The sequence below is a fragment of the Cydia splendana genome, chromosome 1 (assembly GCF_910591565.1).
Source record: "Cydia splendana chromosome 1, ilCydSple1.2, whole genome shotgun sequence".
In the NCBI taxonomy this organism is placed as follows: Eukaryota; Metazoa; Arthropoda; class Insecta; order Lepidoptera; family Tortricidae; genus Cydia; species Cydia splendana.
The window spans coordinates 33,084,917-33,105,184 of NC_085960.1; the positions used below are offsets into that span (position 1 = coordinate 33,084,917).

The following is a 20,268-nucleotide window of genomic DNA, read 5'->3' on the forward strand; positions in this document are numbered from 1 at the left end:
GGTTAAATCAGCCCCTTTTTTCGCACCGGAAGTGGCCTTCTTTTTCGTACTTTCGGCAAGTTCCGCCGTGGCAGACTATCGAATTCGGACTTAGCATAACTTTTCTGGGAAACCATTGTGCATTTCATCGTGGTATCAAGTCGGTTAAAAATTTTGCGGCCGGCTCTTCTACCATTACCCGAACGTCTGAAATTTCTTTCGTGAATCGGAAGATATTGCTAAACGAATAATTAAAAATGACGTGTTATTGTAAAATTTAAGATAAAATACATATAAATGAAAATTATAAAATTATAAAGAAATATTTTAACTTATTAACCATAGGTATAATGTACCCATGTAACATGTTATGTTGAAATAAAGTGGCAATGTTATTGTGACGTAGGCCCGTCACTCTGGGGCTCTGGGAAGAGAAGACCATGTTTTATTAGACCATGACATTGATGCATCATGGCGGTTTGTTAACAAGGGCCTACAGGGAAAGGCGAAAATCTAAATTTAGTTATCTGCCTCTTTATCGCTCGAATATGCAAGAGTGATAGAGAGGTTCGAGAAAATCGAGAACGAAATTTCGATTTTCTTATTTCGTGGTATACCCCCAGATTATGATGGATTGCGGTAGTGGCGCCCCCTACGTAGAGTTTCGCGTAATATTCCCTATTGAGCATTAGTTTTTATACAGCTTGGCAAAAAAGAGTAGAAATTAAAAAGTGGCAACACTGTAGTGTCGTCCCGTTTTCTCATATGAATTGGGTTGAAAGGGACGACACTACAGTGTTGCCACTTTTTATTTCTACTCTTTTTTGCCAAGCTGAAGTTGGTCAAGCAAATCTTGTCAGTGGAAAAAGGCGCGAGATTCAAATTTTCTATGGAACGATAATTCTTCGATCCTACATTTTTTAAATTTGCCGCCTTTTTCTACTGACAAGATTTGCTTGACCAACTATACCTATATTTTGTTACCTGTATCTGGCCACCCTAATAGTGACAGCTGTCTGTACTGTCATTGCATTGCTGTCAAAATTCTTATTGCGCGATTTATTTCGTAGCTAAGCGAGCGTTTTGTTGTACTTATGTTCAGTTTTAATCGCCGCGCCGGTGATTGCCGCTCGCCGGCGTGCTTTGCTTGATACTGTTATTACATTTTCAGTTAACATTAAAAAAAACAATCGCGGGTGTGAATGGTGATTTTTCGACTTTAAGAAGCCAGGATACCGAAAGTATTTAGGAAAACTCCCACTGTAAGCAAAAATGGGCCGTTTCCTCTCGAAAGAGAACCTCGAAGGTTTCGATAAATATAAGGTAATTTTCATAATTCAAAATAAGCAGTGTCATCATAAGAATAGGTATGAAGTGTATAGATATTATTAGTGATAATTTATCTTTTGATGTAGTACGAGTGTCTAATAGCGAATTATTTACTTTTCAGTATAATTCTATTGATACGAGTGTACTGAGCAACTATGTCATGCACCCATTCTGGAATTGGTGTGTTCAAGTGAGTAATTTTGACTTAAAATTATTATGTCATCAAATGCTTTTTTGCCTAAAATTGTTGTTAACTAAGAATATATTGTAAATGAAATCATCTAGCATTTATTGTGCAAAAATGTTTACTACAAATGGCATATTATTTTATTTAAAATCTTGAACAATTTGTATTACACAAAAGTGAAATTTAAAAATAACGACACCAGTTTACATAATTTTTTTAATTATGGTGTAATTTTATTATACTTGATATATTTTTAGAAAAAAAATTTTGATAAAATTATTTTGTACCAAAAATGAATACTTACCTATACCTAAATGTTGGCTTTTTAACAGTACTAATTATAAAAAGCAAGGCACAAATCAACTGATAGATAGTCTCTATCTTACAGTGGTAGACTTTTACTATAGTAACAAGCAATTGCAGTCCCACATGGCAGCATTTCCCAATCTATTTATTACTCAAGAATTCCTACACCACTAAAATTAACATTGGTGGCTCGCTGCAATTCCAAAAACTGACGATATCTACTGTAGATGGTTGTACTCAAAAGTTTGCCAACCCCTGACCTCTCGCGTTGAATGATGGTTCCTATGACAGTTCATTTTAATTATGGAGTACCTGTCACATAAAATGTTTATATACATTTTTTGGAAGTTTATCACATTAATTTGTTTAGAAATGTAACATTTAAGTAGGTAATAAAAATATAGTAAAAACATATTAATAATTTTTCAAATTAAGCACAACTAAAAGAGACTTGAAGGACCATCATTTGCTGAGAGAGGTATAGTCATGTTAACACATATCATATTTTATTCATTGCTGGCAGTGAATGTGTTAATGTAAACCCACAGTGCTAACACAATTAACTCATTCCAGTTCTGCCCAGTGTGGGTAGCGCCCAACCTGCTAACCTTCTCCGGCTTCCTACTGACTGTCCTCAATTTCCTCCTATTCTCCTACTACGACTACGGGTTCTTCGCGTTAACCGAGGCCGGTGGTGACGGGATCCCGAGGTGGCTGTGGGCTGTGTCCGCTGTCAACCTGTTTGTGGCATATACCCTGGGTGAGCATGTGGTTCGTTGTGTATATGTATTTATTTTGTATTTTTTTAATCATTTCTATACCAAAACCTGGCCCATGTCAAACTTTAATTTTAAAATACCTAAAATTTTAGGTATTCATTTACATTATTAAATCTTTGGCTATTGGCTTAAATAAGTGGATCAAACACTTTTCACAGTCTTGTTTTCCGTTTAAAATATGGTAAAGAGTGCATCTTTTGTATGGCATCAATTTCTTATATTGAATATTCATTAATTACTACATAAATGTAGGAAGTGGTCAGAAATAAGTTCGTGACAAGATTTTTGATGCAAGTTAAAGAAAAATCTTAAAAGCCAGGTAAGGCCTCACCATTGGTAAATTGTGTACAGTCGCCTTTAGACATATCGGAGCGGCCAAGGTGTTCACAAATATCTGAACCCGCCTTTACAATGCCCTTAGACCATATGTGTTGCAACAAAGTTCACGCAGTGACAGTTAACCGTGTGGGCGACACATTTGAAAAACTCGTGCTCCGCTGGGCCGCGACCTTTGCACCTATCTTATGATTGTTTTGCGTAAACACGCGGTTTCCGTATCTACATGATGTATTGTGCATCTATAATTATACTTAACCGGTTTTTACATAATGTAAGGAGTAACTACACTACAATGCTTATGGAAACTTTCAAAAATGGCGAAACTTTACACATAGACTAAGGAGAATATCTGAAATTCTTATGGGGAAAGAAATTTCGTCATTCCAAGGTTGAAACGTTTTTGTTATTTATGAAACTTTCGAGAACCTTTCTATGTTTTTGGAAAAAATCTGCATAGTTTTTGGACTAACACTTTAAATCCGACTTTATAATACAATCTAGAATTCAATCAATTTTATTGACGGAGCTGCTCCGTTTCAGTTTAGGCAAAAATGCTCTCATTCGTCTATCCACCTATTCGGCTACAGGTCCAGGCCCGGATTTAGAGACCTAGGGCTCCTAGGCCCTTGGTATAGCTTGGTAAGGGTTTTAGGGCAACTTTCTCTATCTCAAAACCATTGCTAAGTTGCCTGGGCCCCTAGGCCGGATAGGCGGAAATCCGGTCCTGTACAGGTCCCATTTCTCAACCAATTCTCGTGAAATATTGATGGATTTTTGGAAGCCCTGGAGATCGCGAGGTCTACAACTAGTTTAACAGCCAGACCCACTAGTTCAATGACACATAGTTGGACCCCTTATTCTTAAAAGAACATTGGCATTGCTATAAATAAACATTCAAATGACCCCAATCGTTCATCGAGTAGCGGCAGAAATAACTCCCTTCCGCTACTTAGCCATTAACTGTCTACACGATTCTGACGTCACAGATCACATTGCGTACCTACTTACCTAGGCAATGCAATTACTAGAGGTAGAACCATTATATACGGCCTAACTAATAACTCAAGTCTTATAAGTGTATGCAAACGGTCATTGATTGTATTAGATGTGCATTAACTCTGTTCAACCGGTTCGTTTTTATTAACCCCTGTCGCATAAGGAGAGGGAGGGGTGTTCAAGTTTGACGCCAATGACTGGCTGTCTGTCTGTCTGTCTGTCTGTGGCATCGTAGCTCTCCAACGAATGGGCCGATTTCGATGCGGTTTTTTTACGTGAAAGCGAGTTTTCTTGCGGTGGTTTTTTAGCTATGTTTCATAAAAATCAATCCAGCAGTTTGAAGAGTATCAGATCTTTTCCAAAATGATGTAAAGCATTTTTCAACGCAGTATTAGGCTGTGTTGTCTGTCAGTAACGGACCAGTTTTATATTTAGATATTGTATAGACAATGTAACAATTAAACCTCGTTTGCTCCAATCCCGAAGCCACGCTTTAGTGACCTCCTTATCTCGCGCAGATAACGGAGACTCGGACCACATCCTCAAACGATTCTAGACCGCAGACATCTTTGTAGACCACGCAAAACGTCTGCTGTCTGCTAGACTCGGACTCTGCATGGCAATGACGAAGTGGCAATAATGTCAAATTGACACGCCCACACCCTGTTGTGTTCAAGTCGATGCAAAGTTGGCTTAGATGGACTCTATTAGGTGCTGCGGGGTCCATTTTTGCAGATATTTGTGAACAAATTCGATGAGTTTTTAAGTTTCCGTATCCTAAAAATCGGTCTGTCACCAGACTATGTCTTATAAACAGTATCAAGCAGTAGACAGTTATTAGGTACATTATTTTCGTACCTACTTAATTCCTACTTAAACGCAAGGTCCACGTCCAAAACGCACTAGGTCGGTCGTCAGTCATTCCTAAGATCACATGTTACGCAGACGTGAGGGAGCTTTGTTCTAATGCTAATTAGGGTACATCTGCCGAGCGTTTATTGCGATTCTAATGCTAACTATCGTACATCTACGGTGCGTCTATTGCGATATATATCTGGTCCGGACACGAATAAACAGATATTTTTCTGTATGTACATTATGACAATACCAATGGGTCAATGCATGCAATCGAGATAGTATGCGTAGACAAACACATTGTAGAAATACCTCATTTCATTAATAATGAGTTATTATCTTTGATAATAAGTTATTATCTATTAATTCTACTCACGTGATAATCAATCGGTCATCGATTCCTAAATACTAATTAAGTAGTATTTAAGACTGGGACATTCGTGACGTCTTTAAATTGGGAAAATTGGAAAAGTTCACTGTTTCGGGCAGACAGGATTCGAACTTGCGAGCTTTTGAATCACCGGTCCAATCGCTCTTAACCAGTACCAGAAGCGTGCGAATTTTTCCATTCCTTTCTTTTCCTTACTTTTACATGCCCTAGGAAATTACATGGCATTTTCCTTTAATTTAAAATTTGTAGTTCCTATCGTTTGCAGACGTATCTGCTAGATAAAAATTACTTTAGATTTGTGATGTGTTTAGGCAAAGTGTCCCACATTATCAGCTAGGGTTCATTGGTATGTGATAAATACGTGGCTTTGATTCCAGCGCAAAGTTTTTGACAGCTCTGAGTGTGCGTGACCTTATTATATGAATAGGTACCCAAAATATTAAATGAAGATAACAATAACCTCTAATATATAACCGCTGTCGGTTCCTTGACAATGAGAATGAAGAAACGTGCAAAGTTCAACGCAGAATATAGATGGCGCTGCATTAGCTTATGTTTCAACTTTCAAGAGTTCCAATTACAAATTTCTACTAAAAAATTGACCATTTTCTTGTTTATGGAGTAACAAACAATGCCTCAAAAGTTGCTTTTATAAAAATCAAAAAAATAACCACAAACACATTGACTGATAGAGTTAGACCAAGAAAAGTCCGCAGAGATTTTGATAGCCCACGCAATGCAAGTGTTATTTTAAACGCCAAACTCTATTAAATTATGACGTATAAATAACACTTGTACTGCGTGGGCTATCAAAATCTCTGCGGACTTTTCTTGGAAACCATAGACTAAAGAATATACTTCAAGCACCCTCTGTATTGAGCAATTGGCAGTTCAACCTGATTGTGTATTTTTGCAGATGGGATCGACGGCAAGCAAGCGCGACGCACTGGCACCAGCGGTCCTCTCGGGGAACTCTTCGACCACGGCCTGGACTCTTACTCTGCTGTGTTCATCCCCGCCTGTCTCTACAGCATATTCGGAAGGTACGTGTTTTACAGGTTCACCATTGTTTTTAACCTGCTTCAATTCTAGTATTCGGTTGTGGCATTTTATTTATGTATGTACTAGGGACCCGCCCCGGCTTCGCACGGGTTACACAAAACCTTAACAAATTATACCCCTAAACCTTCCTCAAGAATTACTCTATTGATAGGTGAAAACCCCATGAAAATCCGTTCAGTAGTTTTTGAGTTTCTCGCGAACATATATACACCCAAACAGACAGACGCGGCGGGGGACTTTGTTTAATAAGGTGTAGTGATGTTCACCGATTATTCCTATCCACGTGGTCCGATTTGAGTAATTATTTTATATAATCACATTCCACTGAATGTTTCGTTTTGCAGAATTTTCATTTCATATTGTGTGACCATCGTCTACAGCAGCTCGTCGGCAACCTTTTAGCAGCCAAGGGCCACATAGTACCTAGTTAAGGGGCTACCCGAGGTTTTCATCGATTTTTGACAAGTTTTGAATCGTATCTCCTTTTTTTTGCACTACAGATAGAAATAGGGTTGATGACACATATTGAATTTTATAACAAAATCTAGTAAAAAATAGATAGCAAATGAGCAATTCATCACAATAATGTGGATATTAAAATAAAATATGGAAATAATACAAAAATACAGAACCTGAAAGTTCTAGAAATTAAGATATTTTTTAACTTCCAAAAAGGAAATAAGTAAGGATACTATTCGATTCCTTACATTATATCCAAAAAAAGATTGTATTGCAACTATATACATAAACGCAATATTTCAGCGACAAAAACGCAATTTTCTTGTTTTGTCCATACTTCAAGATGGACTCTCAGTGACCTTGACGTTACGTTCACTTATCGATTTGTTAGGGGCGTTTCGCGAGTGAAGTACGGCTGTCGGACTTTGACTATCATTTCTGACTTTCGTTTTGCTTTAATGCAATGGGTCCCATATAAACATTTGATCCTAAAAACATACCTGATCGACTGATACCATAAATGAAAATTTGTCATCTAGCCTATTATAAGACAAACGGTTATCGGTTTTTCAATCTTTTATCTCCGGTTTTGTCCACCGGATTTTGAAAAAAATGAATACTTATATTTTTATGAATTTTTGAAACATTGTCTAATAAAACACTTTTTTCGTATCTAGTTTGCAGTGAAATCTTACATGTATGAAATCTACATATTTGGGTTCGTCTTCTCGACGTCTCGAAAAACGTGTCCAGGGTTTTAATTTTAAACTAATTAACACAAAAGTTATGGCCAGAAAACCAGTTTTTTAGCCTAAAATTGTTCAACTTTGATGCAAAATATCTCGAAGACAATAAACTTTGAAGTAAATATGAGATACTATATTGTTTAAAGCCGTTGCTGTTAATATAATAAGCTACAAAAACATTAGAAAACTAAGGGATTCAGATCGAAGGTCATTGGCGTGGGGTAGCCCCTTAAGGAAGTTGACGCGGGCCGCACTTTGTCGGGCCGCTTGTTGCCAACCGCTGGTCTACAGTGTTAAAGCCTGACCAGTAATACACATAAGATCACGCGCCATGTTGCGGAAGTGGCTCAAGCTCTAGACTCCTTGTATTTTTAGAGTAGTTGCATTTGCCCCATGGTTCCACTTGCCCTGGCTGAGCTTACTCTGAACGAGAATTGTCTTGTTCCAGGGACGAGCTGAGCCCGCTACGTATGTTCTTTGTGATCTGGAACATCTTCATCAACTTCTACCTGACCCACTGGGAGAAGTATAATACTGGCGTCATGTTCCTGCCGTGGGGCTACGACTTTACCATGATTGTGAGTACATTTTCACTTGAGTAAAAGTTATAAAACAACCTTCAGTAGGCTAACTATGGGGGGTAGGCGACTATGAGGCGGCGGGTTTTTTGGTTAGCGCTAAATTTTGTAAGGGTTAGGTATATGGCTCTTCTACCACAGATCTCATAATGATCGCCATTTTTAAATTTTACGTCTATGGTCCAATTGACAAAATGACTATTGTTTTCAGGGCTCCTGTCTCCTGTTACTGATAACGTCAGTTATCGGTCCGACGGCGTGGCGCGTGGCGCTGCCCGGCGGCCTAACCCCAGGCGTGGTGTTCGAGCTGGTCCTCTACCTGTCCGCCATGTTGACATCGCAGACCACCATCTTGTTCAACATATACAAGTAAATACAAATGTTCACAGTTTTGAAACAAACTTGTAAGCTCGACAGAAGTTGCGTTGAATTGTTTTGTCATGTTTTTGAACCCTCGTAGCCGTTGACTGTTTAATATAAATAGGATCTTTGAATTCTCGGCGTTAGTGAATAAATTAAACACACAAGTTTAATTGAAAAAATCAATGTATATTTCTATATATTTTTTATTTTATTTTCGATCCAAATAGACAGACGATATCCTCCAAAAATTATATACGCCGTTAATTATATTATTATGTGTTCCGTACTCTACGTCAGAGGTCTCCATTGAGAGAGTAACGTCTCCGGTGTCCGATAGATGCCGCTAGCGTCTATGTAGTCGCTCCGCCCCACGCCGTGACGTAGTTCCGCTTCCCCTTCCTGCGAACTGTTACTCGCTTTCCGCGACTCGCCGCCATGACACATTGTTTCGTCGACCGTCTTGTCCGATGGTCCGCAAATTTTTTTTGCGTACATTTTTGCAGCATGGTGCTTTAAAATTTCCGAACTAAAGCTTGTTCCATTAAATAGTGAAATATAGCAGAGATCGCTATTATTAGTCTTTTGGCGATCCCGCGATCGAAAGTGCTTTTCGATTCTACCCACTTTTTATTTTTATTTTTCTTGCTAAATTATTTTTTACATACCATGCTGCTAAAATCGTTACCGTTAACAAGCCTGGGAGTACCTCGTGTTGTTAGTTGCGCATCGTAAATGCCTACTTTGACAGGCACGGTTCTCAGGCGGGTCGCGCATTTTCGAGATCGAAGTAGGAAGTGCGTCAGTAGTTTTTTATCAACAAGTGGTAACGTAAGTCGCTCCGCGTTCGGAGAGGGAACGTGCGGTCATCGTGCCTGCGGCGGCGGGCGCGGCGCCCGGGCGGCGCGGAGGCGGACAGCCTGCGCGCGCCGCTGCTGGGTGCCGCGCTTCTATAGGACTGATAAGGAGGTTTGGATTGTCTCGAACCACCCGGTGAGCCAGTTTAATGATATTCTAGTTTTATTTGGCGTTCAGAAGCGACGCGACAGGGAAGCCCCCGCCCGTGGCACCCCCGCCCCCGCCGTGTCGCGCGCCGCGCCGGCGCCGTCGACTTTCTTCTGCTGTCGTCCGAGATGACTCCGAGACGCCGCGACGCTGCGGAGTGGTGTCGCGGTGCGGGCGCTCCCAGTCCGCGGGACTCCAAGACGTCACACGCCCACTCCTGTTGCTGCGGTCGCGGCGCGAGTGGATCACGGACCTCTCGATCCCGTCCTGGCGTCAAGGTGAAAGCGGACCGCTCCTGCGACTCCCGACTGCTCGATGTGGAAGGAAGGTAAGTTACGTGGAAGCAGTGGAAACATTACGAGTACAGCGGCGGTGCCGTTCGCCCGTCGGCTGCCGTCCGTCATGACGTCGCTGGTGACCTAGGCGCCGGTGGAGGCCACCACGATGGAGCCGCCGAGGGCAAAGTGTCGCCGTGATGATGCGTGCAACTACGAGCCAGCCTACAGCGCTACGATGGCGCTGCCCGCCACACGCATCGGCGCCTCCCGTGCAGGTAACGTCCGTCATGTGCACCGGCGCCTGTCGAGCTGGCCGCCACGATGGCGCCTCTCGCCTCACGTATCAGCGCCTCCCGAGCCGGCGGCAGCGGCCGCCACGATGGCGTCGCCCGCCTCACGGCTTTCGAGCTAGCTGCTACTATGGCGCCTCACGCACCAACGCCACCTGAGCCTGGCGGCGGCCGCCTTACGTACGGTGCCTCCCGAGCTGGCCGCTACGATGGCGCCTCTCGCTTCACGCACCGGGCCCTCCGAGCCGGTGGTGACGACCACCACTTTGGCGCCGCCCGACACGATGAAGCCGCCTGCCTCACGCACCGGCGCCTCTCGAGCTGGCCGCCACTATGGCGCCTCTCGCCTCACACAACAGCGCCTCCCGAGCCTGGCGGCGGCCGCCTCACGCACTGGTGCCTCCTGAGCTGGCCGCCACGATGGCGCCTCTCGCCTCACGCACCGGCGCCACCCGAGCCGGCGGCGGCGGCCGCCACGATGGTGCCACCCGCCTCACGCGACAGCGCCTCTCGAGCGGGCCGCCACGATGAGTCCTCGCCACACGCACCAGCGCCTCCTGAGCCAGTGGCGGCCGCCATGATAGCGCCGCCCGCCCCACGCACCGGTGCCTCTCGAGCCGGCCACCACGATGGCGCCTCTCACCTTACGCACCGGCACCTCCCGAGCGGCGGCGGTTGCCATAATGGCGCCGACAATCACGCCGATGCTGTCCACCTACAACTACGACGATGTCGTCCCTTGCAATGGCGCCCATGTTCTGTTCGCAAGAATACCACCGCGAACTTACCCGTCCCCGATGCCCTGCCCACCAAGCAGACGCTGGGCGCCACGGTATCAGTTTTGTCCTGTCCACATGGTCCCATTGAGGTACGCAGGCGCATATAGTTATGGTGCCACAGCACGAACAGACCGCTAAACTCTTGGTTTCGGTTAAGGATGGCGACGGCAGGCAAGGTCGTTAGGAGCCTCGTCCTAGCGTGGCTCGACTGCCTGGAGTTGAAAGCGGTAAGATTGTCGATACCCAGAGGAAAATACGTCGCGTCCCTGAGCTTCATAAAGGTGCTGATCGACGAGGAGCCGTGCCGCTTCGAGGGTCCTACAACGTCTCGAGGCCAGCGAGCGATCCAACCGGAGAGCAGCTTTGCGACACGATCCTGTGCGACCGCTCACAACCGAGGTTGAAGGCATCGAAAAGGTCAGCAGACCTCACATAATTATCTCTCTGCTGCCCGCTCTCTCCAGCTTAAGTTCCGTCTTACAAAGACGAACTCGTTCGCCAAGCCCCTAATAAACAAAATGGGACAAATAAACCCGCTGCGCCTGAGCAAGCTTGAGTTTCCGGTGCTAAGAAAAAGGGGCCAGGGGGACTCCAGCAGTTTCCATCTGTCTGTCTTCGACTTTATCGAAACAGTTTTGTTACGCAAAGCGCCAAAATCGATTTTAGACTTGATTTCATCAGTTCGATTTCTTTAAAAGCATGCTACCATACCCCTATACTAGCTCAATATAGGCGTTTCTTCGGATAAAGTGAATTAGACCATCACGCTCCTAGACATCACGTGGGACACGCGGCACAGCACCCCGATTGAAAGTTTTCTTTTTCGTGACATACAGGCCTGCCTTGCTGCCGAGTTCCTCGCAGAAATGAGACTCAATGCCTCCCGTTTAGTCTTAAATTCGCAAACTTTAGTTCATGGAGGAAGGTGACACCTTCGCAGTCCCCAGCAACACTTCTGACAGCTGCCGAAAACCTCGTGCCACTTCCCTCCTCATCTTATGCCTGCAGTCCGTTACAATCTCCAATAATGGTAGACAATGTACGAGGTAAGGCCCTTTCAGTGGAGAGTAATCGTTAACGGGCCGCATCTGCAGCGCTGACGACAGAAGTGTCCTACAAACATACAACCGGACCGTTACAGTATACATAAAACGACGGCGACACTACATCCCTTCCGTTACTACGGCTGTCGCAAAAACTGCTGATGCCAGCAGACCGTCTACAGGTCGCGCTGGTTCCTTGCTACTTACCAGGTCGGTACAACTCCCGAGGGCGACGGTTTATCAAGAAGTCACTGCGCGCCCGAGGGGCCGCTGCGCCCAGAAGCCGCCGAGACTATCTTCGCCTGATAGGCGCCCTGTTGGCCGGCCTCCGCTTTCGAGAGCCCTCGCACTGTGCCACGGTATTTCTTAACCGACTCTTTGAACTGCTACCACGACGCGTTTGGCAGCTGCCGGTGATACGACTTGGCATGGATGTCTCCACCTCCCAGCCTAGTCTGTTTACTGTGACGGCGTGATGAGGAGAGCCTTCACGCAGCTGCGGTAAGCTTGCAATTTACTGGCGGTCCTAGTGAACACAACGTCAGACCGCCCTTTCTAACGAGTCAACGACCTTAAGAATCGAGGCGTAGCTCCTGTCAGATAGGACGCTCCAACACCGGGCTAGCGGGATCAGGAGTGACGTCCGCTTGATGTACTTACTGGCGTGACTGGCGCATGCATGCAACATGCCAAGGGCTAACGCTACGTAGCGAACGAGACGCAACTGTCAGTGTCTCACTAATATGGAAGAGTGATAAAGAGACAGAAAGAAACTCAAGTGATCGTCCGGGGGATGCTCCCGGTACTGAGTTTGTATGGCGAGAACCGGGTATTCCCGGTTCTGGTACTGTGTTTGTATAGAAAACCAGTACCGGGAGCACTCCTTAGATCATCGCCTTCTCTAGGCCGCCTGTACACCCACAATGTAGAAATGGTCTTCATGGTGCATCAAAAATAAGATTGATTGCCAGGTACCTCTAATATCCAGTGAAGTAACGAGCTATCTCAGGCACCTATTTCTACTGTCCATGTTAGCTTTCAGAACGACACTTGTTCATAAGCCTATCGGACACTATGCCTTCTTCCAACGCCATTAATAGCGAGACCAGCGCCTCCCAAACCACCAGCTTGGGACGCGAGAAATCTAATTAAAATTACTTGCCCTAACTTGAATAGCCCTACAACGTACCTATATAGAAGAGCTGCCGCTCTTTTACTGTTAGCATCAGGCCACAGGGTCAATGACCTTACTCTACTACTCTGTAGCCCGGGCAATTGCATAGATAACTTTCGCGCTATTATTTTGTGTCCGAAATTCGGCTCTAACCCAGATAACGTGTCTTACCGACTGGACTCTTAGAGACTCCGGAATAAAGTATAGACCCAGTAAGTAGGTAGTCTGGGTACGTTAACTTGTGAGAATTACACAAAATGTTAGGGGACACTGCGCCTATTTCTTCCAGCCACAGTCTCATCCAAGCCGGCCTCGCCTACGATTGCTTTCGATCCACGATGTACTTATTCACTAAATTGGCTGGAAAACTATCCAATTAGCTTAAGTTAATTGGAAACATGATTTTTTCAGACGATTCTATCGCCGAAATTCTGCGGATCGGATGCGATTTCGAATGAGAAATCTCTTAAACCAGTTTAACGTCAGATTCGAACCTGGGATTACAATTTAAATTCTCAATTTCCTGTAATGCATCATTATAACGAGTCACTGTGATTTCATGGGTTGCAATAAGGCGTATATATATTTATTCTTTCTCTGAGTTCTATGACAGTAGGTGTAGCCCTAACGCTTGCGCGCCCGCTGACTCGCCACCAGGAGATAATAAACAGGTCTCAATGGAGACCTCTGACGTAGAGTACGGAACACATAATATAAAAATTTTACCTTCCAATAAAATTGTTATTATGTTTCCTTCTACGTCAGAGGTCTGAGTAATGCCTTCCTGGCAGGCTACTAGGCTACTTTTATGCCGACGGTACTTCTCCTCAACAATGTGTCATGGCGGCGAGTCGCGGAAAGCGAGTAACAGTTCGCAGGAAGGGGAAGCGGAACTACGTCACGGCGTGGGGCGGAGCGACTACATAGACGCTAGCGGCATCTATCGGACACCGGAGACGTTACTCTCTCAATGGAGACCTCTGACGTAGAAGGAAACATAATAACAATTTTATTGGAAGGTAAAATTTTTATATTATGGTAAAACGTAACGAATAAAAAAAAAAATCTTGTAACATTTTTTTTCTTTTTAGTAAGTATAGTGCTTATTTGGTGAAATGGAACTTGGAACTGGATGCTGATAAGCAATAATGTGTCAACCCACATTCATTTCTCAACAACATGTCAACTCAAAAAATTTACGCTTAAAGTTGACATTTTATTGCAAAATGGATGTGGGATGACTCATTTTTGCTAAACACCATCCATTACTGTTTTCTCGTTTTAGTGTCTCTGATGGTATTAAAAGCATTCGTGATTTCGAGTAAAAAATTAGAAATACAGTGGAATCCGTTTATTATGACCAACCGCTTACTATGACGTAATTACAGTGCGAAGTTTGGTTTTCATATAAAATTCTTTGTGACAAATTCGGATAAGATGACTTCGCTTATAGTGACAAACCGCTTACTATGACCTATAAATCCTATTTTCATGAAATTATGTCCGGTTATAGTGACACATTCGCTGGTTTTCACGGCCATCCCCACGTCTTTCCTTGCGAGGACGTTTGGTGCGTGCGTGGCGTTTAAGTTATTTTAGTTTTGATTCTCGGTGACAAGTTAATAATTATAAACTGAAATAATTAAGTTAATTGTTAAGTTAATAATTGGTACAAGATTAATAAAACTCATCTCTCACAAAGAAATTTGAGATTAATTTGGAAAAATTAACAACAATAAGAAGTTAATCAACATGCTTTATATGACATCCGCTTAGTATGACGTCTTTGTCACTTCCCTTCGATGTTATTATAAGCGGATTCTACTGTAACATAAAATGAATCAAAATACGGTTAAAAAAATGAATTTACGCTAAAATTCTTCAATTCCCAACAGGTCCTACCGCGACGGCACGGGCAAGATGCGCTCGTTCAACGAGGCGCTCCGCCCGCTCTACCCCGTGGCCACGTTCTTCGCCGTGAGCGCGCTGTGGGCGCTGCGCTCGCCGAGCGACATCGTCGACCGCGCCCCGAGGCTCTTCTACATATTGACGGGGACCATATTCTCCAATATTAACGTGAGTGTAGCTCTCTCTCTCTACTCCCCCCGAAAAAAATGGCAACGGGCTAGAGAAAGAGAGGGGGGCTCTTTCTCTAGCCCGTTGCCATTTTTTTACGAGACTTGGCGCTTAAACCACTTCTGTGTCTTTTAAGTCCCGAGTCGAGTCCTTTAATGAGTCTTAGCAAGGCAAAACTACTCGAGCCTCCGAATAAAAACTCCGTCAATAATTTTATAGGTATTCTCCTAAATAACAGTCAAGAAATTAGAGTTTCTACAAAATACTCGAGCCTCTAACAAGTTGCAAGGAACTCGAGTTTCGACTTATTTATAAGAGCCTGAAACACTGAGTCGAATTTTAAAGCAGAGGACTCAAAGGACTCGAGTTTTAACCAACACTATTACCAGTCTATAAAGAATACAGTCATTCGACGAAGCCGTCTAGACAGGGCAATCGTGTGGGGTGCGAGGGGCGAGGGGTGGGTCGCGCGCACCCGAGCTGCATACATCGCCATAGTTAGTAGCTCGGTACTACTTACAGAGCTAGCGTGTCTTATAGTAAGTCAAGTGTAAGTCTTAAGCAGTTGTGTAAAAGCCTGACAAGCCTAATGTGTTCTTGTGCGGTGTCGGCATTTACGCAAACATCAAAGACGTCGGTCCACTGTTACTTTTTACACTGCGCTATTACAGATTAAGTTTATTTGTTTGTTACAGTGCCGTCTGATCGTCGCCCAGATGAGCGGCACCCGATGCTCAGCTTGGAACGCACTCCTACTGCCATACACTGTGTGCTGCGTCGCCTCACTCACAATCCTGTCTCCGGCCGCGGAGCTATACGTACTGATCGCGCTCACCGCGGCGTGTACTGTGGCACATGTCTACTACGGCACTAGAGTGGTATTTTTTTAACATACTTGCTGACCTAGCGGTAAGACCGTACGACTTTCAGTCCGGAGATCGCGGGTTCAAACCCCGGCTCGTATGTACCAATGAATTTTTCGGAAGTTATGTACGAAACATCATTTGATATTTGCCAGTCGCTTTTCGGTGAAGGAAAACATCGTGAGGAAACCGGACTAATCCCAATAAGGTCTAGTTTACCCTCTGGGTTGGAAGGTCAAATGGCAGTGGCTTTCGTAAAAACTCGTGCTAGACCCCAGGCTCCCATCAGCCGAGATAACGCGAAGATGATGATATGATGATAGTTCTGATTTTACTCGTATATGCGCCTGCATTAGGTATGTGTAACTAAGATTGCCAAGCCCTGACGTTTGCCAATATATAAAGAAAGAAAATATACTTTGTTTGACATGTACTTGTAAATAAGACGTCGTACAGCGCCATCTACTTTAGCTGTCAAATGACTAAAATATTTTACACCACTTAACGCGTCTTAGGATGGTATTCTATCTGTCCACTATCTTGGTCCAATTTGTATTTGCGTCTCACATTTTGCTTAATGAGAGAATGAGACGCAATGTTATTAGCAGTGTTGCCAACTTGGCATAAATGATGCCAGATCTGGCATAATTTCACTCACTCTGGCACCAAAATTTTCCATTTAGCATCTGGCATATTTTTTAGCATAATTTAGCCTAAGCCAAGTTTGCACCAACTTGGCAGCAACAATATGCGCCATCGCCTTATATGGTTCATATTTTCATATGAATTTTGACTTTTGTGGGCGTCGAATTTGGACGTCGACGGACTATATATGAATATTTTTTTTGAAATGGCAAATAAACTCAGTTAATTTGACCTCTGATTTTTTTGTGGATTGACATATTTGAGTTCCGTTTTGCAGATTTGATCAGACAATTTAATCAGGTTGGGCGAAAATTGTCCCATCTGGACTGGCCTTCAATGATCTTGTAGGTATTTACCTACATAAATTTACAGAGGGCCTACTACGAACGTCGATAATTAAATTTTCGAGCAACTACCTCTTTTACTCCAATTAAGGCGTAATTAGATTGACAGAGATAGTTGCTGGAAATTTTCTATTTTCGATGTTCGCGGTTATATGCCTGAAACGGAGAAGCTTTGCTCGCATTTTGAGCTCACTTGGTCAATAATAAGGCTGGCCACAGACGTAGGAATCTTCCGTACGGAATGACAGGTGCAAACGAGACATATATAGTTGTGTATAGCGACGTCCCGTTCACACCAGACCGTCCGTAACCGAATGAAAATTCCGTGCGTCTGTGGCCAGCCTATATTGCCAAACAACAGCAGACTCGTAACCGTCGTAACTATAGTCTGTCATGCCATTTCAGTCAGTTAACAAAAACGACAAATTAAAAAAAAAAAGTAGGCGCGTAGGATTATCATCCCATAGAAAATTTGAACTTCGGGCCTTTTTCTACTGACAAAGTACGGTGTTTTTTAGTGAATATTTTTAGACGCCATATTATTTTAAGTGTCTATTTTCAAGTGATATTTTAGCATTTTTTTAGCATATTTCAAAATAAATTTGGCATAATTTTGGCATAATCTAGACATTAGTCTAGCATTTTTTCAAAATCCGAGTTGGCAACACTGGTTATTAGACAGGTGGAATACCATTATTTGGCTCCTTTGTAGGAAAAATATTAAACATTTACAATCTTTTCATTTCCAGGTGCAGGAAATGTGTGAACACTTCAAAATCAACTGCTTCCATATCAAGCCAAAAATCAAATAAGTGATTAGAGCCTAGTCGAAATGTTTATTATAATTAATGAAAGGTTGCGGTAGATATCTGGTCAAGGTATTCGTTAAGGACATAGTGAAATTTTGCCATAAATGGCGTTTAATGCAGAGGCATGTATATTTGTATAACTTTGTAGTGGAAACGTGTATGTAATGTATTACAAGAACTTTTTTGGAGGTACAACTTTGAATAAAATGGCCCGAGGAAGGTGTGGGTACTTTACGCATCTTCGGATCTCGTAAATTATATGTATGTATACATACTGTGTATACAGATATATGAACACAGAAGGAACCTAATTATAATTATTAGGTAAACAGTTTAGTTATAATTCGCGTACGAGATCCGAAGAAGCGTAAAGTACCCACACCTTACTCGGGTCATTTTATTCAAAGTTATACCTTGGTGTTTTTGGGGTATAAATGGTTATTTTGTGTTTAGAATTTTCAGCGCTCACTGGTTTTGAGCAGAAGCCACTTTTTTACTTCTTCCGTTAGATGAAGACGAGTATATACCTATCAGCGTCATATAGGTAGAACGAATCTCATCGCGAGCAACCGACTTCCATTTTCTTTATAAACTAATTTAAGTCTTGCCAAATTGGTATGTACTTTATTTACTTCCTTAGCGATTATAAAGCTAGAATTTAACCAAATGTTACTAGAAACACTAGTCAATATTAACGCCACATATTCAAAATGGCATTTTTACATTTTAATAGTACCTAGTAATTAACATTTTCTCATGAACTTTTTAATCTTTATGAAACCATTCAATAGACTTAAATATTTTTCGATCATTCTTGTTGTAATGATTTCGATACTTATACAAATCTTAGTATGCAGTGTATCTGACCAATTATTGAAATATTGTTAAGCCTAAAGCCAATCAAAACACACTTTTAGATAGCTAATGAAATGTAACTTAAACCACCCAACTATAGTCCCAAAAGCTCCCAATTATGGGCCAACATTTCTTCATTAGGCGAATCCACACAGAAGGAACCGCCTCGCGGGGAAATTGCCGCGCGAAGCAGCTCGGTCGATCGAGACGAGTCACGTCTCCACAGACTGAGCCATGGTATAATAATATACTCCGCCTGGTACTCTCTTCCGACCCCGTGACTGACACAAGCCTACGTCATCATGCGACAGGCCGACAGCGCTATATAATAGTATGCAATAGTGCTATACAAAGTGGCAATGTTATTGTGACGTAGGCTTGTGTCACTCTGGGAAGAGAAGACCATGTTTTATTAGATTATGGACTGAGCTGATCCGTGCGGCAATTTCCTCCGTTCTGTGCGGCCGGCCTATTCGGTTGACTATTATTTTAACGTCATAGTTCTACAAGAAGAAACTCAGACAAAACTAAAAATAACATTGGTATTGACTTCATTACATATTGAACTCGTGGACAGTGTTGGCCGTAACGTTAATGCAATTGAACATTCTTGACCATTAACCAGTACAAATTGAACGTCAACTGTTGCCGTCCGTTACCGTTTACGGTTCAATTTGTAATGGTTAAGGTCAATTGCAATTAACGTTCGGCCAACACTGCTCGTGGACCATAGTCGTAGTACAAAGAGCAACACTCTTTTAATTGTCCATCGGTAGACCTTATGCCGTTTCTAATAAGGTTTACCTACGGATAGTAAATTTAACAGTGTGGTCGATGGTACTGGACTTGGGTGGTTTACGGTAAATGTTTTTTTTTTTTCAATTCATGCAATTAAAATCGAAATTAGGAACTGATATTATAGAAACTCGATAGCATGCATCGTGCATTGTGCGTAAAAATTGTACGATTTTTGAAGCATTTATTGAGACAGAAAATAATCCCAGTGAATCTCTAGAAATTGTGAATCATACGTAGTTGTTTGGAAAGGGTAACATCAGGAGAATTTTAATTTTCAACAAGCAGAAACGTCTGCGAACGATGCTATTAAGCTTAGAATAAATTTAAAAGTGGAAAAATTACTATCTTGGGTGAGACTTGAACTCACGGCCTCTGGATAGATATCCAGAGGCCGTGAGTTCAAGTCTCACCCAAGACAGTAATTTTTCCACTTTTAAATGTATCAGGAGAATTGCCCAGGGACAGACAATACCGTTGTTAGGTACTTACCTTGAAACCTCATTGACATGCTCAAGTTTACAGTTTAATGAGTAGTTTCGATGTGTCGAAAAAGACCCACTGGATGATGAATGATAGTTGTTTCGGAAAGAGGAAGTTCCAGGAGAATTGCCCAGGGCCAGACAACAAAGACGTACGTGGTCATAACCTTACCTCATTGACATGGTCAGTTTTATGTCTGACCCTTGGCAATTTTCCCGGACTGTCAAGGACTGGAATTTCTTTCTTGTAGTCATTGTCATATAGTGTACCATGGAAAGGGCGAACAAAAGATAGAAAGCGGTTAATGTAGTCTGTGGATACCTATATCCCAGTTTTGTTATATAAACATGGACTGTAGGGATATGCATTTTTATAGGTACTAAGGATATATATTTGGGATCCAGTAATTTGTGTAATTAAATGGAATTCTTGTTGTTCTAGGGTAAATATATGAAATGTCATT

The 20,268-nt window shown here is 42.7% G+C and overlaps 1 protein-coding gene across 1 annotated transcript; it reads left to right on the forward strand.

Moving 5' to 3' along the window:
* Nucleotides 1-1,057: 1,057 nt before the first annotated feature.
* On the forward strand, nt 1,058-19,701 carry LOC134793719 (ethanolaminephosphotransferase 1). Its single transcript, XM_063765375.1, has 9 exons — nt 1,058-1,302; nt 1,430-1,498; nt 2,375-2,561; nt 6,078-6,204; nt 7,877-8,006; nt 8,218-8,375; nt 14,831-15,011; nt 15,707-15,889; nt 17,613-19,701. The coding sequence occupies exons 1-9, from the start codon at nt 1,252-1,254 to the stop codon at nt 17,673-17,675; spliced, it is 1,149 nt and encodes a 382-aa protein (XP_063621445.1). The 5' UTR covers nt 1,058-1,251; the 3' UTR covers nt 17,676-19,701.
* Nucleotides 19,702-20,268: the final 567 nt, after the last annotated feature.